Source organism: Hydra viridissima, unplaced genomic scaffold (genome assembly GCF_058129835.1).
Source record: "Hydra viridissima isolate aposymbiotic clone 2 unplaced genomic scaffold, HvirCarnegie_v1 scaffold_5, whole genome shotgun sequence".
Lineage (NCBI taxonomy): Eukaryota > Metazoa > Cnidaria > Hydrozoa > Anthoathecata > Hydridae > Hydra > Hydra viridissima.
The window spans coordinates 14,633,153-14,659,014 of NW_028324304.1; the positions used below are offsets into that span (position 1 = coordinate 14,633,153).

At 30.7% G+C, this 25,862-nt stretch overlaps 3 protein-coding genes, 1 long non-coding RNA gene and 1 other non-coding gene across 6 annotated transcripts; 4 read left to right on the plus strand and 1 right to left on the minus strand.

Annotated features, from left to right (window-relative positions):
* Positions 1-50: 50 nt before the first annotated feature.
* LOC145188808 (dolichyl-diphosphooligosaccharide--protein glycosyltransferase subunit 2-like) lies at positions 51-5,793 on the plus strand. Its single transcript, XM_090087866.1, has 16 exons — positions 51-166; positions 523-785; positions 988-1,087; positions 1,214-1,274; positions 1,365-1,440; positions 1,728-1,772; positions 2,098-2,184; positions 2,420-2,527; positions 2,744-3,198; positions 3,283-3,487; positions 3,579-3,635; positions 3,892-3,942; positions 4,399-4,482; positions 4,570-4,665; positions 4,776-4,889; positions 5,449-5,793. The coding sequence occupies exons 1-16, from the start codon at positions 148-150 to the stop codon at positions 5,551-5,553; spliced, it is 1,926 nt and encodes a 641-aa protein (XP_089943992.1). The 5' UTR covers positions 51-147; the 3' UTR covers positions 5,554-5,793.
* Positions 1,571-1,642, plus strand: LOC149888857 (small nucleolar RNA R38). The gene has a single exon (XR_016453070.1). It is a non-coding gene; the product is annotated as a small nucleolar RNA R38 (small nucleolar RNA).
* A 5,526-nt stretch (positions 5,794-11,319) lies between the features above and the next one.
* LOC145189253 (putative ATP-dependent RNA helicase DDX41) lies at positions 11,320-15,460 on the minus strand. 2 transcript variants are annotated; one of them, XR_016452299.1, is made up of 4 exons: positions 13,791-15,460; positions 12,709-12,814; positions 12,118-12,443; positions 11,320-11,539 (listed from the first exon to the last, which is right to left on the minus strand). XR_016452299.1 is itself a non-coding variant. In XM_080065841.2 (1 exon), exon 1 carries the CDS (start codon positions 15,318-15,320, stop codon positions 13,779-13,781), a length of 1,542 nt encoding a protein of 513 aa, XP_079921967.2. In that variant the 5' UTR covers positions 15,321-15,460; the 3' UTR covers positions 13,766-13,778. The 2 variants fall into 2 exon arrangements, 1 of the variants encoding a protein (XP_079921967.2); XM_080065841.2 differs by lacking the exons at positions 11,320-11,539; positions 12,118-12,443; positions 12,709-12,814 and having other exon boundaries at positions 13,766-15,460.
* Positions 15,461-19,887: 4,427 nt separating this feature from the next.
* Positions 19,888-21,177, plus strand: LOC145189406 (uncharacterized). The gene has a single exon (XM_080066030.2). It carries the CDS (start codon positions 20,037-20,039, stop codon positions 20,907-20,909), a length of 873 nt encoding a protein of 290 aa, XP_079922156.2. The 5' UTR covers positions 19,888-20,036; the 3' UTR covers positions 20,910-21,177.
* A 1,858-nt stretch (positions 21,178-23,035) lies between these two features.
* LOC149888858 (uncharacterized) lies at positions 23,036-25,661 on the plus strand. Its single transcript, XR_016452698.1, has 2 exons — positions 23,036-23,143; positions 23,306-25,661. It is a non-coding gene; the product is annotated as an uncharacterized LOC149888858 (long non-coding RNA).
* Positions 25,662-25,862: the final 201 nt, after the last annotated feature.

A 25,862-nucleotide genomic window follows, 5' to 3' on the forward strand; every position in this document is an offset into this window, starting at 1 on the left:
AATTACTAAAATATTTCCTATCGAATTTGGTTTTTAGTTTAAATCGACACGTGAACATATAGCTTGTTCCCAGTTTCTTCAATTTATACATTGTTATTTATGCATCATAATTCTTTCTCTGACTGATTTCTAAAGAGTGCAGTCGAGATGACGAAGCAAACGATAGGTAACACTTATTTCTATTTAATGTTTAAAAAAAAAAAAAAACTCTATAAACTACGAAGAAATCGGTAATGCCAGTTCTCCTGCTGATACCTGATGTAAATTTTTCTTGTCTGCTCGAGTTGTTTAAACATTACATTCTTATAAGTAGAAGATAAAGTTTAAAAAATTAAAAAACATCCTTATTGTTCTTACTTAAATTAAAGCCTCAGGATTGCCTGGGCTAAACCCTATTTCTATTATATCTAATTTTAATTCGTACTATCAATTTTTTTTTTGTGTTGTTTGATTTTCTATCTAAGTAATTTCAATTCTTAAATAGTTAAAGCAACATTTAACACCCTGTTTTTTTATTTCTAGTTATTTTAATAGTTTTGGTTAGTACTTCCTATTGCTTGTTGACCCCTCTTTCTCTTGGTGAGCAGCAAAGAATAACCATTCAATTACAACAAGAGTTTAAAGACCTTAAGTCAATCTATTATGCAGTCACTGCTCTTAACTCACTTGGTAAAGAGCCTGCTCATTCTGAAAGTTATTGTAGCAATGCATTAAAATTGTTTGATGATAAAGCCATTGTTGACATCTATCAAGTCTCAGAAATTGTTAAAATTTTAAAGTGTAAGGTAAGTTTGTTTTCTTTTTTTTTAAAGACATCAATGATGAGCTATAGTTATCCCTGTCATAACCATATGTTGAGAAGCACGTCAGCCTGAGATGTCATAATACTTTAACTTTTAATCCAAATATCCTTTCCTTATATTTTATGGTCACAAGAACAGTAGAAAAAAAAAAAAAAAGTTAATAAATCATTTATTTTGTATTTAGAATGTTCCATCAATAAGCATCTTGAACTTATTGCATGATGATAGTGACTCAGTTGCATATTCACGTGCTGTTGTTTCTTTGGTGAATTTAGGACACTCAGGTGAGTAGGTGGCTGTTTTCTTTTTGTTTTTTTTTTGTTGTTGTTGTTTTTTTGTAGCAAGTGACAAGTTGCTAGTCAATTTAAGTCTTTTTGGGTGTGTATTTATTCAAATACTTTTTTTTTTAGTTCCGAAGGAGTTGGTTCAGAAGTTTGTCAAAGTTGCCAGAGAAAATGACACACCAGCTAGGTATTGGTTTCCCTTTCAAATCTCTTATTGGATTTTTCTAGTACTTAATATAAATTTGATGTTACTTTTACTTTATTTAATTTTTTTTAGTGCTGCAGTGTTATTTTATGCAGCAAGTATTTTGCCTAAATCAGATGATTTGACACCTATTGTGTCAATGGTTGAGGTATCTGTTTAAATTTCAGTTTCAAAACTTTATTGCTGGCTTTGAAGAAGCACTTTCTTTGATTTTATGAAAATTCAACAGTCCCACTGAGCTAGCTAAACGATAATCAATTTTTAATGTAATTTGTGTCATTTACCAATGATGATTTATAGTTATCCCTGTCATAAGCTTTATGTTGAAAGCACGTCAGTCTGAGGTGAAATGACAATTTTTGAATAATATTTATAGATTAAAAACAAATGATTGTAAAGTCAACTTTTAACCCTCCTTTAACTTAATTTTTTAAGGATATCCTTGCACAAGCTGATGAAGTTAATAATGAATATTTACAGGTTAGACTTGTTTGTTTTTTTGTTTGTTTTTTTTGGTGATAAAATAGACATTCGCTGATGATTTATAATCCATGCGCTATCTGAAATATATGTGGATTTGGTTCCCTTAATTTCTGAGGATGTCTTTCTAAATTGCTATAGTATAAATAGTCTTTCTACTATATGCAATTCTATGTTTTTGAAGCTGTGTGTTGATAACATTCCGTGATGAATTTTAGTGTACTTACTGAAAATTATGTGGAATTGGTTTCTCCTAATCTCTGAGAGTATTATTGGTTTTTGTAAAAAAGATGTCTTTTTTAAACAGTTTTTAACTATATCTTAGTTTGAAGGTGGTTTGGCTCTAACATCACAAATTGTCAGAGGAATATTGAATCTAGCAGACCAGCAAGGAAAACCATTAATGAAAGAAGTATGTTTTCTTTATGCAAAACAAAAGAATTAAATATGCCTATGATGTATGTTATCCTTGCCCTGACAAAGTTTTAGACTTTATAAGATGTTTGTAAGATATAAAATACTGAGGCATTTTCTTTTTATTAAACTTATTCTTATGAATTTAGCTACACTGATTTATGTATTTTCATGTTTATCCTCAACTCAAAGTTTGAGTTTTTCAGATTATGATTAAAAAAATTTTTTTTTAGGAGCAGGTTAACAAATTTGCAAGCTATTTTTTAAATCGCAAGCATGTTTACTCGCTCAAAGATATACATCATTTAACTTCTGTTCTATCAGCATTATCCGGCAACAAGGTTTTTTTTTTTTTTTTTCACTATTAATGCAATCAATGTAAAATAGCATCAATTGTTTAAAATTGTATTGTCTACTACCACACTGATGATAAATTCTCAGCTCACTTTGAGTAAATGAAAATTAATAATCTATCTGAGTGGTTTCTTTAAATTTTGAGATTCTGATTTACATTATCTTGGACTAATTTGCTTATCTTTTTGTTGTTTTCTTTATAGCATCAAGTTCCTTTGCTTGTCTCTGTTTTTAATTCAAATACTATTACTAAAGAAAGCCCATTGTTGAAAGTTCGTGTAACTAATTTACTGGATGTTTCACTGGCCAACGTTAAACTAAATGTCAAATCTTTTGTTACTTCTGATGAAAGAACAACTCTTTTTGATAACCGACCATTTGTCAAAAGTCCTGAAAAAGATGATTATATAATAGTTGAAGGTGAAGTAGCTAGAGGTTATTTTCCTGCTAATTCTTATGGGGTTGATGTTGGTAGTGTTAACCCTTCACGTGGCATGTATAAGTGTGAAGTTAAAGTGGAATTGTTGAATGATCAAGCTCAATACATTGTTAAAGATCCTTATGTTATTGATGTTAAAGTTTTGGCCAAAATTGCAGTCGAAGATGTTTTAATTGAATTAGGTGAAAAAGATCAAGCATCTAAAAAGCATGAGTTCCAGTATGTTAGCAATTTTTCTATCTTAAGATTTTATTGGAAATAATTACCATTTTAAAAATTTACTTTTTGTTAACTATGTTTTAGGCTGACTTATCCAAACAAGCTTTCATCAGTTTTAGAGGCTGATTTCCATCAAAATCTGGTGATGAAATTTAATTTAAAAGATGTTAACACTGGTCAGTTAGTTGTTGTGCATCAGGCTTTTATCCGTCTTGTTCATGAACTGACTGGTCAAGAAATTTTCTTTGTGAGTGAACCTGACAGTGATGATCATTACAAGTTTACACTGGTAATCCTTTTCTCTATATAATATTTGTTAAAATGCTAATTTTGTTATCAAAAATTAGTTGCAAGTTGTAGACTATTTTTGAATTATTTAGGATGTTGGAGCAACAGCTAAGGATTCCTTCAATAATTTATCAGGAAAATATAAAATGGTAAATTTAGCTCCTATTTTCTGTTGGTTGATTTACTTAGATACTTACCTACAGGCAATTTTTGGCATTTGATCTTGTTTTTAGGCTTGATAATGCTTTTCTGTTTGTAGGGTATATAAATCTCAAGTTAATCTCAACAGTCATTTTTTAATATGATTTGTTGCTTCATGCCTTGAATACAACTAATCAAATTATTTTGACTCAACATAATTATTTCTGTCATCTCTTACATAAAGTATCATTTTCTTTAAACTAGGCACTTGTTGTTGGGGATGCTACAGTTCAAGTACCAATAAGTTGGTCATTGGTAATTCTATTTCTATTTTTGCATTTATTAAAACTTAGTATAAGCTAACTAGTATTTATTTAGCTTATACTAACCTCTATATTTATAGCTGAAAACCATATTCGAAGCTGTTGAAATTTCTTAATATCTTCATCAGTCATTATATGGTAATAGTGAAATCACCCTCTTAGGTCGCTTGTTGATATCCAATTTTCTTCTAGCATTACCCAGTGGGATGACATTGTTTATATTATACGTATTTTTAATAAAATTCTTAGCCTCCTTATGATTATACTTAATAGTGAACTGATTTTAAATGATGAGTCTCTAGGACGGAATGAAGGTGGCCAAGATCTGTAACTAAATAAATTGTTTATGAATTTCTATTGTCTAAATGCAAGCAATAAGTAAAATAAACTATTTTTTATTTTAAGGTAAAAGTTGTTTTAAATTTAAATTCTTAAGTTTAAATATTAGGGTGAAATTGTCCTTAATTTTGCTGGTCAGCCAAAAAAATCCAAGCGCCAAGAAAGGATTGTGACTCCAAAACCAGTTATTGAGGTGAATTTATTATATTTGTTAACTTCCTCTTTCTTAATTTTTTTCTTAGTTTTTTTATAAGTATTAAAATTTGAGTTTATTTTTTAGCACTTGTTCAGAGTACCTGAAACTCGCCCTCCTGCAGTAGTATCCTCTGCATTTACACTATTGGCTTTATCTCCATTCTTGGTTATGTTTGCTATGGTAATTTTATTTTTAAAAAAATTATTAGAATTATTTTTAAAAATTTATTAGAATTAAAATTGAATTGAAGTTAAATCATGAGGGTTATAATTTTGCCTTTTGTTTTTTAGTGGTTCAAGATTGGGGCTAATATTTCCCATTTTGAGTTTTCTCTTTCTACAATCATTTTTCATATTGGATTAGCTGGTGTATTTTTTCTCTACTACATGTTCTGGATACAACTAGTAAGTAAAATTTTTGTAAAATTCAAACGTTTAATTCAAATTTTTCTTCTTTATACATTCCATTACTGCTTCTAAGAATTGTCTAAGCAGTTAGCAGTTAAAAAAAAATCTTAAGCCAATTAATGATATTTCTAATTTTAAATGTTTAAAAAACATGGGACTGCAGTTCAAATACTTCAATGAATGATATTTGAAAACAGCTGCCTAAACCACTTAACTTTTAAAAACGTAAATGCCCATCTTTAATAAACATAAATGCCTTTTTTTGTTCATTGTAATTGTTTTATATTTGATATGTACTCCTGAACTGCTCATTTGTGTTTACTCTGTTTTTGTATAGGTTTTTAATCAGAGCTCTAGCTGTCAAGTTGTTTTTTTTTTGTTTTTTTTTAATTTCAAAAATTTAAAAAAATAAATGACAGCCTGTCAGAGAAATGCTCCAACTAGAGAATTAAATGCTTGTCTTAAAATTAATTATCTCAATTAATTCTGTTGATAAATCTAAACTATTTGTTAGTTTCTTGTTATCAATTTACTACAATAAATACATATTTTTTAGGATATGTTCCAAACATTGAAAGGACTTGCCATTGTCGGCGGTATAACTTTTCTTGGTGGCAACCGGATGTTAGCAAACATAGCTGCCGCTAAATACCGAACTTAATACTGCCAAATACTAAACTTAATATTAAAATATTTTTTTACTGTGTGGTGTGAAGTGTCTCTGTTGTCTTCAGTTAAGAATTGTTTGGTGGCACCAGCCTTTCGAATTTATTTTTCCAAATTTAAATATTTAATTGAATTTCAGTGTATGATAAGGATATTTTATGATATTAGGTAGTCATTAGAAAATGAAATGATTGAACGTTTAGTGTGTTAAAAGAATAACTTGCTTACATATGAATGACTGATTTTTTACTAATTAACCCTTTGCACTCCAGTCTTAGTAACTCATAGAGTATAGGGGAAAGCCTCAATGAATGGGACAGTTTTTGCAAAATGCTTTTTAAACGTAGATAAAATTGTTTAATATATATATTTAACTATGTTTGATAACAACCGACTCTTGCTCAATGATATAGTAAAACAAAAATTGGATTTGCATTTGGCTAATGGAAAATAGAGAGTTTTATTGGAGCATGACATTTGTCCCATTCATTAAGTATGTCTCATTGAATGGGACAAACATAAAAGAACTAAAAATAAACGTATTTAATTTAAATATAGATACATAAAGACCATACAAAAAATATTTTTAACTTGAAACATTTTAGCTCTAATTAAATTTCAATCAAAGCAAACTTTCTCATTTTAGAATATTATATTTAGTTATTTTTATTTAAGTAAAATATTGCAGTATAAAAGCGTGCAAATAATACCCATTACCCATGGGGATAAAAGTAAGGGACTGCAGCATCCCTCTGCTGAGCTGTAAATAATACTTTGTTAAATTCATTCAATAGGTAGTATTTTGTCCCATTCAATATGCACATCACTTTATCCAAAAATGATTAGTCAAACCAATAACACCATTAATTAAGCTTGAATGTTTTACTCACTGTAGTACTAGAGACTTATCTATTTAAGCATGGAATTTTATTTTCCGTAACTTCAAAAATTGCTGCAAAATCAGAAGAAAAAAACGTTTTTAAAAGTTACTTTTTACATTCGAAAACATCCATTGTCATTACGGTCATAGAGCAATAGGATGGATGAGTCGGTCAGTTGAGTTCTTGTTTCTATCACTCTTTGTTACAGAAATTTGAATATCCTTACATCGATGCTTGTATAAGAATCTGAGTTTGTCCAATTCAATAATCGTCCCATTCATTAAGGTTCTCCCCTACCAATAACTCCAGCAAGTATCACAGTATTCTGAAGTTTCGCATCTTTGACCTTTTTACTGTCTATTGGTTCACCCGAGACAATCTCTTTCCTTGTGTTTTCGCAATATGTGTGGTCTTCTGGCCCAGCCTTGTTTTGTGTATTGAAATGGAAGATCTTCGCGGAACTCACGAGTTGATGAACTTCAAATGTTTGTTTTTTTTACATTTTTTTACACGGATCTCTCCATTCCCCGAAACAACATTTTCTTCCACCACTTAAGAGATTTTCTTTGGAAACAGAAGGATGATGAGAATCAATTAACACGATTGAAGCCGCGTAGTTAATTTTTGGCTTTCCCACATTTTTGTTGTTCACATTCTCTTACAAATCTTGTTTTTGTAATTAGTGCTGTCACTGGTGCTTATCAGCGTAACCAACCTTTTATCTTTCCTTGGCAATATCATCGTTCTTCCCTTTTTGTAAGCAAATAATTATTTTTACCAAATTTAAGTTTCTCTATTGGATCGGATATGCCCTTGTAATTGATTTTCATTTGTTGTAATTCTTCCGCCAGCACAATGGTAGTGTAATATATATTTGTATACATACGATAACCTTGAGCATCTGGTACTTTCGACATTAAATTCTTATACAGATGCAATCGAATTCTTGTACTGACAGGCAATTTGAGATTTAAAAAAGATTACCGGAGGTAATACTACCATAATATGGGAGAATATTGTACACATACCTAGTTTCTGAGTCAGTCAAAACGTATACGCGTATGCTCCTTTTAGTAGGCTTGTTCGGTTTGTAGGTTTTTTAAACTAATTTTACCTTTGAATTTTATTAACGACATCTTGTCCAGGTACAAAATATTCCGCAAATTTTGAATTGATATAATCCTTAAAATTATTGACCCGTTGAATCCGTGTTCTGATGTCTGTTCGTTGCTGATTTACTGTTTTTAAACAACCGTGTCCCCGTAGTCGGGACAGTGGATTTAATGTTAGCATTTTAATGTCGCAAAAGCGGCGACAACGGAGAACCAAGGGTTAAAGAATAAATTCGAAGTATTAATACTAATGCTTTCCTTATCTAATACTTTCTCATACTTTAAGTTCATAAAACAAACTCGTAAAGTGACGATTAATTTGAATAAAACTACTACCTTTAGAATTGAATAAGAGATATTTAATAAATATTAATCATATTACTTATTATTTTATTAAATGTTTAAGAAGTTGAATAAGGAATATCTTAATTAGAGTAGCGTATTCTATTGTTTTTTCAAAAAAGGTTGAAACCAAAATTGGCCTTCAAAGATGGCGGCGACCGATGTACATTTTTTAAGGCTTAATATTTTTCATGCCAGAAAATCTCTTTACTAGTTTTTTGTTTTTTGGGTAAGCACAATTTATAAACCCTAAACTTGCAACCAAAAGCAGCAAATTGGTACCACATGCTGTTTTGGGTTGCTACTGCTTTTTCCCAAACATTACGACACTTGATGTATCTTATCCTTTTTTTTTAAATGTTACGCTTACTGAATTTCATCTGAAGCTTAGCTGAAAGTCAATCCTTGCGTTTCTTTAATTCCTTTGACATTTTGCCCTCATCGCTTGCTTTAGTTTCTCGAGTGCCTCAGATATACTTAGATACTGGCCTTCAACTCTCGGAATGTTGACTCTTTTAGTGTTTTTTTGTTGTTTTTTTTATATCAACTTGGTGGCGCTGTTAAACATTTTTCAAGTTGCCTTCAAGTCTTGTGAAGTGTTGCAATTGCTCTTGAGTGTAAGTTACTTGTGAATGTACAGTAGCGTCCAAAAGTAATTGGACAAACACCTTATTGGTTATATTTTTCCATCGAGTTTACATTTTTAAATGAAATTTTGCATAAGCATGTCAAATTATACTACAATTATGAAAAAGAAAACAAAAATCCTAATTTGGGAGTAATTACTCAAATTTTTAATAAAAGAATGGAAATGATTGGCTCAAAAGTAATTGGACAAACTAAATATGTTGTTTAAAAAAAGCACTTTCTCAACAAAGGATAAATTTTCAGCAATATTTATGAAGATTTCTGTTAAATAATATACATAATGTTACATAGTGTTATATTCTGTTACATAATGTATATAATCTGTGCATAATCCTAGTACTTTGTTGGAAAACCTTTTGCCACAACGACAGCATTACATCAACGTGGCATTGAATGAACCAAATTAAATAAAACATCAATTTGTATTTCTTCCCAAGTGCGCTTAATCAACTCAAATAAATCATGCTGATTAGATGGTTTCCGAACACTAACTTTTCTCTCAATATGTTCCCAAAGATGTTCGATTGGGTTCAGGTCCGGAGATTTTGACGGCCATTCCAAGATACAAACTCTCTTTTGAGCTAAAAATTCCATGACTAGCTTGAAGGTGTGTTTTGGATCGTTGTCGTGTTGGAAAGTCCAACCACGCAACATTTTGTCTTTTGCATGTGGCAGCATTATATCTTTGATTATTCCTTTATACATGTTTTGGTCCATAATGCCTTGAAATCGATAGATTGGACTTACTCCATCACGGCCAAAACATGACCAAACCATTATTGAACCACTACCATGCTTTACTCTAGGAACTTGATACTTAACATCATTTCGAACACCTAATGGACGTCGAACAGATTTAATACCATCAGGAACAAACATATTAAACTTTGACTCATCACTCCATAGTATTTTCAACCATTGGTTTGCTGTTTAATTTAGCGAATGTTAACCGTTCTCTACGATTTTTTGCAGAAACAAAAGGTTTTTTAACAGGTTGATGGCCAAAAAGGTTGTTTTGTCTCAAGCGACGCCTTACTGTTGCATAAGCGCAAGAATTTTGATGTGACTGAGTAAATTCTCTATGAATTTCTTTAGCACTCTTGCGCGGATCTGCCTTTGACGATCTTACTACAACATTATCTTGGGGAAAAGTTGTTGATTACGGGCGTCCTGACTTCTTTGAAAGTGACTCCGTTGTTGAAAAACTTTTAACGTATAACCAACTGTTGATCGCGGAATGTTCATATCTATTAACATTTGCCGCACAGTCTTACCATTATTAGACGTATGTACAATCAACTTTTTCAGTGCCTCGCTTAAATATTTATTATGTCCCATTGCAAATTATTGATAATTGAATGTTTTTATAAAAATCTGCCTTCAGAAAAAGAAGTTAAAATAGTCTAAATTATATCAACATTGTTAGAATTTAGTTTGTCCAATTACTTTTGAGCCAATCATTTCCATTCATTTAGCAAAATTTTGAGTAATTACTTTCAAAAGGGAATTTTTGTTTTGTTTTTCATAATTGTAGTATAATTTGACACGCTTACGCGAAATTTCATTTAAAAATGTTAACTTAATGAGAAAATATAACAAAAAAGGTGTTTGTCCAATTACTTTTGGACGCTACTGTATGTACAAGTCAATTTTGTTTTAAAAATTTTATTTTAAATCATATTTATGCTTTAATGAATTACGAATAATTAACATGCTTACTTTTCTCCCGAACGTTTCTTCGTTTTTTCACTCATAACTTTTTTCCTGAACTTCCAAATTCAGTTTTTAAAAAAGAATCTTGAACGTTATAAATTTTTTTATAAAACTGCCTTTTTAGCTTGATAAAAATTAATTTTAGCTTCGAGAATTTGAAGTGGAAGATTTTTTTTTTAAATAGGGTGAACTGGTTTGAAAAAGGTTTAGTTTTCACATTCTTTAATAGATGTTATAAAGTAGAAATAACCAAAAATACTTTTAAACTTGAAGTTTAAGAGAGAAATTTCTTTTTACTCAATAACATGTTACCAATACATAGAGCTTGACTTTTAAAAACCATTGAACAATTAAACATTAAGTAGACCAAAGTACAACTTCGACTTTCTAATTCTTTAATTTAAATTACTTCCACTATGCAATTCGTATGAGATTTTATGAAAAGATCATTTCTTTAGAATATCTGAGTTGACAACAGAGCAGAAGTCATCTTTATATATATGTTACATGGCTCTTTCAAATTGGTGCAGCTTTTTTTCTTTTTTTTGAATGTTTAACCCAAAGTACAAAACTTTATGATTTATATTTGAGATTCCTACTTCATGTTTTATGAAGAAAAATTATAGATATGTAGTTACTTTAAAACTGTTGGGGAGGTTTTCTCATATTAATCAACAAAGTTGACATACCCAAAGTTATATGTTTTCATTTTATTTTTAGTTTTTAAATAACGTAATAAGTTATTTAAAAAGATTTTTATAGGACAATTTGGCGTTTCTAATTGCTGTCAGACAAACTAACTCTTGGTTACTGTGAAGTTATCACCAAGCTTCTGCCCAGTTTGAGCAAACTTTTGTTAAAAACTTGGCTCTACTAGTCGAACTGGTCTGACAGTTAGATAAAGTCTACCACGTGGTAGGCTTAGTGTAACTTTTTTACAACAATGTTTTACAATTATGCTTTTGAAAAATAAAAAAAATTCATTCCTTGACCTCGGCCTTTTTTTTTTTATTTAACTTAAAGCGTGTAAATGAAATGAATGTGAAAGCAGAAAAGCTACTAAAAAAAAAGTGCTCGTCTATTTTTATTCAAAACTAATAATTCTAATGCATCAATATATGAAGATAAAAATATTGTTAAAATCCCAAACTATAGCTTTCGTGGCCTCATAAACTTGTGCACAATTGTTAATCATCTCCTGTGCAAGATGTCCAGTGGTGTGTTGTGAAAGCATCATTTGATGCAAAGTTTCTGCATCCTGGAGGTCTGCATTGAACATTTCTAGCTGAAATAATAAAAAAAAAGATATTACGAATATTATGTTCAGAACAGGCATATACGAGCATAAACCGTAAAATTACTCGTTAAATCCTTGTTATAAACGAGCGTGTACGAACGTAAACGGGATCTAGATGTCATTATCTTACATAATTAAATTAAATCTAAGTAAATGAAAGTTATAAAAACATAGGTGTTAAATGTGTCCAATGTTATTCAAAATATTTCTTAAAATATTTTAATGAATTCTAGAAATTAAACTATTTATTAAATGAAAAACAGTCAAAATAAACAAAAAAAAGAAAACAAAACATCTATGAAATTAATACTGTATGATGAACTTATCTAAAAAATTATCATGTGGATTTTTTTGAGTCAAGAAATTGATTCAAAGAAATCCTAAGTTGGACTAAACTTTTAATGTTAACTTTATTTCACCTCACCATAATAATACTTGTTCTTGCCCAAAACAAAATAACTTGAAAAACTGTAAAAACTTGATAAATTTTGAAATACTCATTACGAACTGGCAGTACTTGTTTAGGCCCTTAAAAATTTACAAAAAAATAAAGGAATTCATCTTACCTGAGCATTTCTGAAGCTTTTGTACATCAGTGACAGTCTTTTTTTGGTAAATGTTGAGGCACCTTATAATGGAAAACGGTTGTCTAAATAGTGAATAACTTTGGTGAAGCTATTTTCTTCAACAATAGAAAATGGTTAATTGGCATCCACTATAAACTCCATGATTATTATGTTAAAGTCCAATTGTTTGACACTTTGTAGAGGAAATTTGGCAGCAGTTTTAGGTTGAGACTGGGCCTGAGTTACCTGTAAGACTGCTTCAGCTCTTACTTGTTGCATTTGGGTACCATGAGCCTTGATTTGATCAAATGATCCAGGATGAATACCTAGGAAAAAACAATCATTATAAAATTATTATAAAACAATATTATAAACATCCTAATAAATAACACTAACACATAAAAACAAATGAAATCATTACAAAATAATAAACACCTAAATAATAATAAACACCCAAATAGTTTTACAAATAGAATACATTACGTATGGGCAATTGCCCATATACGGTCATACAAAACAAAGTATAATAAAATAAAACACATTTTAAAATAAAATAGTAGTAAAACAGCTAAATAAAAATAACTTTCTCACCCTTAAGATGGTTCCTCATGGTTGTAGCCTTGGCCTTGATACAGGACACAAGATTGGAGCATAGATTGCATTTTGCTTTGGAATCCTCTTGCTTAGAGGAGAAGTTCTAAATGGCAGATTGGAGTGATATGGTGAAAATTGGTGAATGGGCACATGAGTACAAAGTAGTTGAATAAATCAAAAACTTCAATAAGAGTTGAACTCTGAAAGTTTCTCAATTTATAGTCATTATGGGGAGAGTAATTCTGAACTCTAAACTAAGAACTTCATAATTTTATTAAAAATTCAAAGTTTCTGACTGTGCAGAGCAAGGGGAGCAGAAGAGAAGAGAAGAGTCTTATACCGAACTTAATACTGCCAAATACTGAACTTGAGATTAAAATATTTTTTTACTATGTGGTGTGAAGTGTCTCTGTTGTCTTCAGTTGAAATCTCAGAGTGAACTTTTTCTGTTTAACAAAGTTCTCTCTGAGAAACATAAATAAACAGAAAAAGTTCACTCTGAGATTTTATTAAACCTTATATCTAACTTTTTTTTAACAGCCATATTTGAGTATAACAAATATGTACTTAAAATCTATCAAGCATATACAGGCAAATTACACATTGTATGGGCAATATCTGTACATAGTTGTGTACAAGAAGGTACAAGCAATCCCCGTACAGTTATGCTTGTTGTACAGGGATTAATACTTAACTTGTACCTATGTCCAGCACAACTTTTAGAAAACATAAGAATTATCAAACCTTTACCAGAGGAAGTCATCAAAATGGTTATAATGTAAATAATAAAATAAATATTTTAACTAAAACTATTTTTAACATGTATAGACAAACCTAACATGCAAATAAACGCTCATGCATGAAATGTACATGTCAATGGTGCGCATAAAATATCCATTTTTATGGATTTTAAAAATCCCCCAAAACTCAGTTTTTAGGGTTTTAAAAAATCCCAAAAAGCAGAATTTTACTTAGAGTAATATTTTAACAATTATAATTAATTAATAGGGTATTAATAGGGTAATATTTAGTAAAAAAACAAAACAGAAAGATACTAAACTACAAAACTAATCAATAACCTTATCACCCATTTCAGTAACTAAAATTTTTCTTCCAAAGTTTTTTATGTCATTTAACTCTATAGGAATATCACTTTTTGAGGCCTCAAGCAATTCTTTAAGTTCTTTACTGATTTTACAATCTAAAGTTAGAAATGTAGTTGCTAATCCTGGTCGTCCAAAACGGCCTGTACGCCCACATCTGTGAATATAATCCTCAATAGTATCTGGAGTATCAAAGTTGATAACATGAGTGACTGTTACTATGTCAAGTCCTCTACTTATCAAATCAGTTGAAACAAGAACGTCAAATTGGCTGTCTCTAAAATCTGTAAGGATTTGATTACGTTCCATTTGTGTTTTACCTGAGTGTATAGCTGCAACGTGAAACTGCTCTGAAAGTAAATATTCAGTTAAATCATCTGCTTTACTTTTTGAGTTTGTAAACACAATAACTGGTGGGTAAGGTGTTTGACGGAGTGTTTCTGCTAGTTTCTGATGCTTCATATAAGTATGCATAAAAATAACATTTTGTTTAATATTTCTAGGTACACTCATTTCAACACCTGTGCATATATAAATAGGATTAATAGTGGCAGATCTTGCAAGACGTTCTAATGATGCAGGTAAAGTAGCTGACCAAAGAGATGTGTGCAACTCATTTTCATTAATAGTTACCATTGCAACTATCTTTCGCAACTGCTCTTCCATTCCAAATTCATCAAGCATTTTATCACACTCATCAATAACTAAATACTTTATACCAGCCATAGACAGAAGATTTCGTTCACAGAGATCAATTAGTCTTCCAGGAGTAGCAACAATCACCTTAGTGTATGGTGTTAACTGAGAGGCATCTTGACTAACAGACATACCACCACACAAACCTGCTACACATGATTTCCTGACCAAATCTGACTTTGAAGGAAATGCTAAGTTTGAAAAATCAGGTATACTATTTTGGAAGAATCTACTTTGAATTGAATGTAAAGGTAAATTGTACATATTTTCAGAATAATTATTACTTTGAGTATCATGATAGAAAGCAGCTTGTGGTATGTATTGATTATTAAATTGTGAACTTGTATAACTTAATGGAAAATCTTCAAGGATTTCCATGAAGGCGTTTTTAACTTGAAACATTAACTCACGCGTGGGAACAACTACTAAGCATAAAGGAGATATTTCTGTTTGCATAATATTTTTCTGCTTATTTAAAAAGGAACATATTGGTAACAGATAAGCATATGTTTTTCCAGAACCTGTTGCACTCAGGCCAATAACATCACGATTATTCAATATACATGATATAGCTTGCATCTGAATAGGTGTAGGCTTAGAAAATTTTTTTCTTTCCTTTAGGAAATTCATACACCAGTAAGGAAGGTCCATTTCTTCAAATGTTAACATTAGGTTAGGAATACTTTTTCCATCAACTTCAATCCCATATTTATTGCGAAGATTTTGTCCATCATTGTCATGATAATGATGTGCTAATTGTGGCTCTGTAGATGAATCAGACTGGCAACGCAATGGTTTAAATGTTTCCATTTATATCATAGCTGATGAGATTTGCCAACGTAAGCTGAAACACATTTAAATAGCAACATTCTTGAGATAATATGTTAACCAAAGTAAGACAAGAATATCTACAAAAGCCCTTTAAATATATGTAAGTTTTTTTCATGAACACTTTTAAAGCAATAAAGCAGAATAAACAAGTTTTTTTTTAAACTTCTCAAACTTTTACTCATTTATCATAAAATGTATTTAAACACAGTATAGCATAAAATAAAGCTAACATTACTAATGATAATTCTTAATATAATTATTGGTAAGAAATAAAAGCATTTATCAAATATCAAACAAATTTCTCTTAATAAAGTATGTACATTACAGGTTACACTGTGTTTATGAATCATCTTAACAAAATACGTTAATGCTACATACTCTTTTTCTTGAATTCATGTTAAAGGATTTTTAATAAACTACAAGTAACAACCGTAACAAATACAAGCTGTAATAGTGTAAGTTGATGTCGGAAGCAAATTTTTAAATTTTTTTAAAAAACATTTAAAGTTGATAAGTTTTTATACCTTCGGCGTAGTGCACAACTCACACCCTCCTTTGCCCCTTTTTAACAAAAAGTTTTATTACATTGTTTAAAATGAAGAAAATTGGGCGCTTGTTCACTTTCGCAACCGCAATCATATTAGTTACGTTATTTCATGCAATATTAAAATGCATGGTTTTTCAGTCACAGCATATAAATTTAAAATAGGACGTGGAATGGGACTTTAATGAACACATAAAAACATACATGTGAATATGAGAAATACTTCATTAAAAAAATTCATTATGAAATACTTCATAAAAAATTATTAATGTGATGAATAACTATTTTTCTTTAAAAATTTCTATATTTTCGATACAGAAATTTAAAAAATATGAATTTTAAAAACTACAATCAATGAACAACAATAATAAATACAAAAACAATTCTGTGGAGTTTTAAGAATTAAAAAAAAACAAGCCGTTTACTTTTTACATGGAAGTGATTTTCAATTTATAGAATTAAAAAACTAATTCTATTGAAAATTGGTAATCATTTTGTTTTTTGAACAACACAATATGCTCTAAATTAAACCTTGTAGAAAAATAATTGGCGTACAAAAATTGATATTCGGCATTTTTAAATACCATTTGCTTTCTTACTTCAAGTTATAATTTTCTTCTATTAGACTAATTCGAATTAAATCGAAAATCGAAATTTGTATATATATATATATATTAGGGTGCATCAAACGCCCCTTGTTTTTGTAAATATTAAAAATTTTGATTGTACCTAAGTTAATTTTTTTCCAAATATTTTTTTAAGCTTTTGTGTGAAAAGTCAGTGTTTAAGGGCTCCTCCATTGATGCAAAGTTTTGTATATAGATTAACATAGCGAATAATGTATTACGCGACAATTATAGTAAGAAAAACAGCTGGAAAACATTATATTAATAATTTTTATTAAGCTTGATATGCTCTAGATTCAGGGCAGTGAGAAACGTCTTCATTTAAGAAGCTTGGCTGCAGTTTTAGTGCGTAAAACGTAAACCATGAATCTAATAGAACAAAATCTGCCAGTTTAGTTGATAATGTGATATCTTTTTTAGAAGGGAACTGTGGCTTCCCAAAACCTGTCCCATATCGTCCTCTTGGGGATGTAATTAGTACGGCTGGTTGAATTTCGAACAACCGGTCGGCCAGCAGACGTTTCTCAGCACATGGTGTAAAATGGCTAAATAGAGCCAGAGGCATCATTTCTGCAGTTAGATACCACAAATGGTCCTGAAATGCACCTATGACACTCTTTGCAATATTAGCATTTACTGCTTCATACTGCAAAAGTTTGCGAAAGAGCTGAAGATTGTTCCAAGGAGCATCTGCAGCTAATGAGCATGTCATCCACCATGTGCTATAGACATGTGTCACAAATACAACAAAATCATATATATTTTTTGCACTTGGTGGGCGGTTGTAATACTCCCTCGAGGAAGATTGTTAATATGCTGTTGCAGCAGGCATATTTTGATAGAATAGATTAGTTTGGCCATCCATCTTGCCTTGTGTAATGCACCCAGTCTGTTAAAGGTGATAACTCTGTCTTCTTTATCGTCTGTGTCAATGAAGAGTGTGCATAGATAAATAAACTCCTTGTAATCATTACGTCTCAGTTTAAGCTCAGCTTGAGTAGCCCTCAGGACGTCAGAACTGCATGAGGAAAGAAAAGTTTAGGCTTCTTGACTGTAAGACTTCGTCGAGTCAAAGCGTGTTAGAGACGATTTCTTAAACGTTTTACCTATAAGACTAAAGTTCTTTCAGAATTTTGAAAAAAGAACTACATCAGGTGATCTGGAAGTTTCAATTTTAAGATCTTCAAATATATGTGAAAGCACAACTTCCCCAATATGATGGCGACAGCTAGACCATAGCAAGACTTTACCAAGTCTTTTTTGGATTGTCACACATGCTGCAGAAACGTGGTCTGTGTTTGAGGCGGTTGTGTCAAATGTCATATTGACAATTGACTCTGTACAATGCCAGGAACTTAACAAATCAAATCTTAGATTAGCTATTTTGTTGCCCGAGCTTTCTTCGCCAGATGGATATATTGGAACGCCAAGTAGCTTCAAATTTTCTGCATTTCCAACCACTACACAAAGCCGTTCTTCAGACGCGTTCTTATCAGTTAAACAAGTCATCAATTTTGAGTCCCAATGAAGAGTTGCCAAGTCTGGTGCAACCCATTGTTCTTTATAGTCTTCTGCCAATTGCTGAACAACATTTCTTCGGGATCTGTCTGCAGTAGCATAAGAAGTAGACTCATAGAACTGTTTCTTTGTGACTCTTCAATCAAAGCTGCTGTAAATGTTACTTGTTGAGCTGCAGACATATTCAAGCGTGTTGCTAAAGCAAAAAGTCTGGGGCGTTTCAATATATCATGAGAAATAAATGCAGATGTCCCAGTGTGTGAGGAACGGTGATGGCATCTTTTACTTATCTTCGGAGTCTCAAAACTCATGTCACATTCTTCTTCATCGCTAATATCTGTATCTAATAGGCTTCGAGTTGCTGTTTCTTCTCCTTCTTCATCTGATCTTTGCTTCTCTTTAACAGCTCTTCTCTGTGCCAATTGCTTTCGCACATTACGTTGTTGAATCTTTTTATCTAATATGCTATCTTTTGATCCAAAAGTTGCAGTTCTGTTAGTTTTCATGGAGTGGAGAAATGCCATATCTTCAGCATTTGCAAGAAGCTTTTCTACATCAGCTGGCCAGAGTGGAAAAGTTTCACATAGTGAAGCTTTCACAGCATTTATCCTGCTTACAACTGATGCATTTAACCTGCGTTCCTTTGGTATCGCCCTGAGTTTAGCATTTTCCTTTAGCAGTTGTATGATGTGTTCACAAGCTTTGAGTTCTAAAATCATTAGAAAATTTGCTTTGCCATAAAATACCACTAGTTGGTTCAATACTAGTCTTGCTGCTTTCTATTAAGAACGGTTTACATTAGTGATTTTATTTAGAACATTTGTGTGGTACATCATGCAACGGAGTATTTGACGTCTGGTTGGAATCCGGGCACCAGTGATCACTGCATCTTCAGGCGAAATAGCTTCACCCAAACCAAATATTGCAAGGGACATCCTTGTACCTTTGGATTGTGAATTGGAAGGAGATGCCATTACAGGTCATTACTACTAATTGGAAGGATATGCCATTACTACTCAAAAAATAGGTAAGTTACAGTTAAGGTAAGTAGTGTTAATTTGAAGGTAAAAGAAACCACCACAGGTACCATTAGCCATTAAAAGTAAATTTGTAAATAATAATGAGAAGTTATTTAATGCTACTAAATTTCCCTATTATCACTCATGCTATGAAAAATGATAAAAATTAGTAAATATGTAAAATTTTTATTATACAATTAAAAAAGATAGTTGTTTACCAACTAATATATTCAAAAACAGGAAAAAATCCCAGATTTTTCTCTAATAAGGAAGTCCAAAAATATTTAATTCAGTCAAATGCAGACAGCAAGGATATAATAATCAAAGATATAGTATTATTAAACTAAATTAACATTATTTATTTCAAACTTAAACATAAAAAACCATTGAATAATTTAATAACAGTTTATAGTCTATGGTAGGTAAATGTGAATTTTTCAAATGACTGGAGGACCCCCTAAATGTTAATGTAAGTAAAAAATATTTTATATTATACCATTTTGGCTCAAAAGGAAACTTTTTAAAATGGGTACAAGGATATTTAAAAACCTTGGGGCGTTTGATGCACCCTAACACACACACACACACACACATATATATATATATATATATATATATATATATATATATATATATATATATATATATATATATATATATATATATATATATATATATATATATATATATATATATATATAAAATTCCCTTTTAAAAAGGACGTTTATTTTTAAGACTAATAACAATAGTTTCCAATATATGGTATTAACGAAGGAAAGACCGAAAAAAGTGCGTGCCACTCTCCATCGTAAAGAATTTAAAGTCGAGCTGTTAATTGGCCTCTGTTTGTGCGATTTTGAAGCTGCACTTTTTCGATAACGCTTTATGTTTTTGAATGCTGAGTTGGCACAAGGAAGCTGAGTCAGGAAAGGTCTGGAAGAAGTAAACAAACCCATGCTTGTTTTTTATATTTTATTCACATCTATCAATGAATTCAAATAAAAACGACAATAAAGGAAAAGTAATTGATGCTCAAACACTTATTAAAGAAATAATTATCGCTGCCAATCTTCAAACAGAATCAAGAGAGTCAGCTGACAGAGCAAAAGCTAATATTAAAAATATATCAAAAAGATCCTTTGACACAGCAAATCACGTCCTAGAGCACTCAGTAGGATTCCCGCCTCTATCAAAACAGCACAAACCTAATGATTATATTGTTAAGCTCGGAAATGTGTCTTCTGATGGGGAGGCACTTCAAATGGTTGATGATGAGGAAAAGATAATCATAAGCCCAGAAATATACTCTTCCACTGATGATTTGGAAAGAGATTACTCAACTATAAATGAAAGCTCTTCCTTTTCCACTAATCATACCCCAAACTTTGTTATTAATGAAATAAAGGAGCCTTTAAATCAACAAATTGTGTTGACTGAAGAGCAACTGGCAGAAATACCTGTTAAAGACCTGAATTCTTTGTTAAGAGGGCTTCCAGATAGTGAAGTTTTAAAACTGAAGCAAAAGCGAAGAACTATAAAGAATAGAGGCTATGCACAAACTAGTAGAATGAAAAGAACAACACAAAAAAACTTGTTAGAAAATGAAAAAATGACATTAGAGGAACAGCTTGAACATTATGCGCGTGAAAATGAACTTCTTAAAAAAGAAAGAGACGATGCTTTACTTAAATTGGAAGCTTTCAAAAGATTTTCAGAATCAAATGGTATCATTTTAATGACAAGTGATGAGACATTAATGCGACCAACATTAACTTGTACAACTGCCAGTTTAAAACATGATAATAAAGTTGTTAGCTATAATGGAAGTAATGATAATTTAGACGAGGCTACTTTATCTTAACAGATAAACTGTTCAAAGTAAATCAAATTCAATCCTATGGCAGAATTTAATTTTTGCATAAACCTTCCATTAATAATATAAATTGAAGCATCATCATGAAGAAGCTAATCTTGGTACTTAAAGCAATTTTATAACATTTCCTATGGATCATCTTTAGTTATTTTTACAGAAAGTTAAGAACAGATAATATGAAGGTTTATTTTTAATAGACTTGGATTGTACATTTAGATAATACATACTTGCATTAAATACATATGCGCAATCCATATATGTGTTGTATATTATGCATAAATATGTGTAGTATACTTAAATGTGATAAATGTTTTGTACAGCACTTTTTTTTTTTTTTTTTTTTTATTGATTTTTACTTCAATAGATTTATAAATTTTAAATATTTATTGCAAAAGAAATTTAATAATTTAATATAAAAGATATAAATAATATTTAAATAAAAAATAATTAACCATTACTTCATTATTACCCAATAAATAATGGTTGAAGCAATGATTTGGTATTTATGTATTTTTTACAGAAAAAAAACCTCTTTTTTTTGTTAAATACTTTAAATATGAGAAAAGCCTGATAAATAAAAAATCTGTTATATGTTGCAAATGTTTTTTAAAACTGCACAAAAAGGTTGTGCAATCTTAATTGGTGGATAGATAAATCATTCTTGTATCATTTATGAATGTTTTATATAAATTTAAAAACTCAAAGAAAATGTACAAAAAACAGAATAGGAACAATATTTGCCCATTTCGCTGATTAATTATTTATGATAAGTTGATAAATGATTAAAAGCAATGTTAAAATATTTTAAGATATTTATAAATTCAATCATTGAAATTATTTATAATTAAATGCATTTTGAGTAAGTAAATACCCGCAAAAAATTTGTTTTCAAATTAATAAGTAATATTTGTAAAAAAATTGGCGCAACGTCTTAAAGATATATGCATTATCCAAGATACTTAACCAAGTTAGAAATATAACATCAATCAATATCCATATATATCGTGTGAATAAGAATGTTACAAAACAGAAGTAATTGCAAATAGTGATTCACTAAATATTATGAAGATGTAAATAACATCAAAAAAGAATAAGCTCATGATAAAAAACAGATAATTTCACATAGTTTACATAATAATACACGGGTAATTCTTCATTAAATCATCTGATCCATTAAATCATCCTTCATAGATTTGTTTTAAATCTTGACCCGTTTTTATACTAGGACGATACCAAATATTTTAACTTAAATAAATATTTCAGAAGTAATGTCTTTATCATCAAAGGGTGTTTAGAATTCGCTTTTCAGATTAGAAAGAAGAGAAATCAAGAGATAATTTGTGTCGTCAACCTAAGCTATGTTTTTTTGCTACAACATAGAGGTTATTATTTTGTTGTTACAACAGCGATTACTAATTTTTTGTTACATCATAGCGATTAATATTTTCTAGTTACCGTATATACTCGCGTATAAGTCGATCAGCATATAAGTCGAAGTGGGAATTTGAATGAAACATTTTTTAATAAAAAAATAAGAAATACGAAAAAAAAATTTCTAGGAATAAATTTGTTTTTTTTTCTGACCCGCATATAAGTCGAATTGCTGTTTTAGAGTAAATATTTCGTCAAAAATTTCTCGACTTATACGCGAGTATATACGGTACATCATAGTAATTACTATTTTCTTGTTACAACATAGCGATTGCTATTTGGCGCAGAGCACCATGTCATGATAATCATGCATAATCAACAACTCACTTCAAAAACATAGGCCTGAGTACAAAAGTAAAACAATGTAGAAATACTGTTGAAAAACCTAAATATACATAAAAGAAATTAAACTTTCATTAAAAATAAAATGTTATATACGATTTAAAGTCTAGGAAATTAATTGAAATTGAAAAATTAGGCCTAGGCTAGCGGTTAAAATGGCAAGTCCACAATGAAAACGTTTTCGTTGTGGACTGGACTGGTCAATAAAAAATTGCTCAACTCATTTATCTTCACAAGACAAATGAGAAACTTAAACACTTTAAAGTTGTTTACTAATTTCATTTTTCTTCTTAATTTACACACCACCCACTCAAAATGATGTCAACAACGAAAGTTTTTTTAAACAAAAAAAATAGCAACTGTATTAGTTTTAACTTAATGATTTTATGCGTTGTTACGAATAATAATCATTTAACTTATCAAGTGAAAAAAGAATTCATTTGAAAAAGGTTTGAAAGTAAATGCAATATGTTTAAACGCTCTATTATTCTAAAAATTCTGTTTTTGTCTCAATTTTTCAATTTTTTTGCTCTGCGAAGGATTTTCTGGTAGTTAATCTTCCAACTTTTGTGTTTTCTAGTCCAAGCCAAACGTTTTACATTATTTTGTAGGCGTAGGCGCTGATAAAGGAATTTAGAAGAAAGACTGGTTGAACTCGATTGTATTATAAGGAGTAGAGCTGGTTATTGGCTCCCCCGAACGAACCTCAAACAGCAGAATGATGCTTGTAACGGGAGCTTCAAAAATCTCTTTTCTATTAGTAACTTCAGATCTTCGCAAAATCTCTTACATTTAATAATTATGTTGCTTTTAATTATAAAATGTGAGTATTAAGTACATGTTTTGTATGAGTATGTAATACTAGTAAATACATTTAGCTTACCAAACTTGTTACATGGAACGGGTTTATTCTTTAGTAAATATAGTTAACAAAAAAGTGTAATAGACTTCATTTTAATTTTCAGTTCTTTTTCTTAGCTTGTAATTTATTTGGTTCCAAGGGGTTCATAAATTTTAAGTAAATGTAATTAATTTACCGAATTAGAAAAATTAATTTAATTTAAAGATTTTAGTTTAATGGCATTTGAAAGCATTCTGTGAGTGGGTAATTTTCTGTGGCTTGAAGCTGAAAGGGCCATTGCCCAAAATCTCGATTTGCAGCTGTTTAAAGATTTCTATCGCTTTTTACAATCGAATTACAATCAGGAAGCACAATCAAACGTATTGTTGGACAAAATAATGGAAACACCACTAATAAAAGTGACTTGATTTTCAAGTGTCTGTAAAGCTGTCAATGACCATTACATTTTATTTTTACTATTTATTTCTAATGTTCCAAATCTACATATCTAAAGTTTTTTTTTTTTTTTCTTTTTTTCAGATAAAATTGGTTTAACAAAATAAAATTACTCGGACATGACAGACCTATCCAATTTTATAAGAGGCCACATTGTCGGTGCCTATCTGGCAGGAGCAAGCGCGACTAAAACAGCCCAGATGCTAAATATTTTAAGAGCAACAGTATTGAGAGCAATGACAGCATTTGAAAAGTACGGTAAAAAATAGTCACCAAAGCACAATTCCGGATGGAAAAAAAACCTTTTTCTACAAAAGCTGTCCGTTGGAAGTTTCATAATGCCGGTTTTTAAAAAAGAACTGCTATACGGAAAGCTTTGCTCTCAACAACAAACGTTAAAAACGCTTAGAGTGGTGTTAAAATCACCAGGGCTGGTCCGTGGAGCAGTGGAAGAGTGTGATATTCTCAGATGAATCGTTATTTACATTATCTCAAACCACTGGGCTTTTATTATGCATATTTATTTTAAGATTAATTAACAAAACTAGTTTTATACAATTTTAAATACTAAGCGAACTCTAATCTCTTTAATGTCTCTTCATTTCCTTTTTGTGCGCTTTTTCTTTAATATATTCCATATGAACACACTTATATAATTTATATTTACGTAATTACAACTCTCAATACCTACTGTGAAACACGGAGGAGGATCTGTGGTGATCTGGGAATCAACACTGTGGAAATCAGCCGGCCCAATAGAATCCCTTCATGGCACTTCATGGCACTGTTTCTGGAAGGCAACGCAATATTCCGGAATGACAATGCCGCAATCCGCACCGTTAAATTAATCTCAGAATGGCATGATGAACAATCTGAGGAAATAACTCATCTTATCTTCTTATACCCAGCATTGAATGCTTTTTGAGTTTCACAAGGGTAATACAACTACCAAAAAGATTCGCGATGTTGATCCATTATTGATCCTACTAGTATCAATCAGGAAGACGAACAACTTTAGACGATGACGTGTTAATGACAAAAATGGAAGCAAATCCGTGTCAGACATTTGAAAAACTGTCAAACGCTCTTAACCAAATTTGGTCGACCATCATATAACATTTGCAGCAGATTGCTAAATTATGCATAGCAGGTCTTAGGGTTTGCATAATCTGTCTGGACAAAACAAAGCTAACCGATCTACCACATCCAACTTATTCAACAGCTCAAAACAAAAGCGTTTTTTGATCATTGGAGATGAAAAATGGATCCTTTATGATAATCAAAAACGCAAAAGGCAGTGGCTCTCTCCAAATGAATCGCCACGAAGTACTGCTAGCCCAAGTTTACATTGTTTACATTTTTGGGTGTTTGGTGAAGTATTCGCGAAATCGGTCATTTTGAAGTGCTGAAACCTGTTCAAACTGTAAATATAGACTTTTACTGTTAGAAATGGATTAATTCAATTTTTAATGCAACAGAAAAGGCGTTTTTCTGCAACACGATAATGCAAGACCGCACTGCTGTAAGACGAACCCTGGAAAAAATTAATAAAATTGGGGTGAGAGGTACTACCTTACCCACCATGTTTGTCCAATATTGTAACATCGGATTTCCATTTATTTCAATTGTTACAACATTTTCTGTGAAAAAATTTTTGAAAATTTCGATTACATCCAGAATATTTTACTTATTCTTCTCCAGGTATTTTGCTCAAAATCTAATAGATTTTTACAATCCGTCATTGTAAATTAATAGATATTTATTGGATTGCCTATTCTAGTTTTGTTACGTTCAATTTACTTTAGTTGCTCCGTTTTAAAAAGACCCACTGCAGTCGTTTTATTGCTTGCATGCAATACTTCCTCTCTTTT

Bases quoted from the DNA above. Each gene is read 5' to 3' on its own strand.
- LOC145188808 (XM_090087866.1), top strand. The intron at 2,185-2,419 runs GTATGTTTTCTT...ATTTTTTTTTAG, and splicing joins GAAAACCATTAATGAAAGAA to GAGCAGGTTAACAAATTTGC. The intron at 2,528-2,743 runs GTTTTTTTTTTT...TTTTCTTTATAG, and splicing joins CAGCATTATCCGGCAACAAG to CATCAAGTTCCTTTGCTTGT.
- LOC145189406 (XM_080066030.2), top strand. From the start codon at position 20,037: ATGAATTCAAATAAAAACGACAATAAAGGAAAAGTAATTGATGCTCAA.
- LOC145189253 (XM_080065841.2), bottom strand. From the start codon at position 15,320: ATGGAAACATTTAAACCATTGCGTTGCCAGTCTGATTCATCTACAGAG.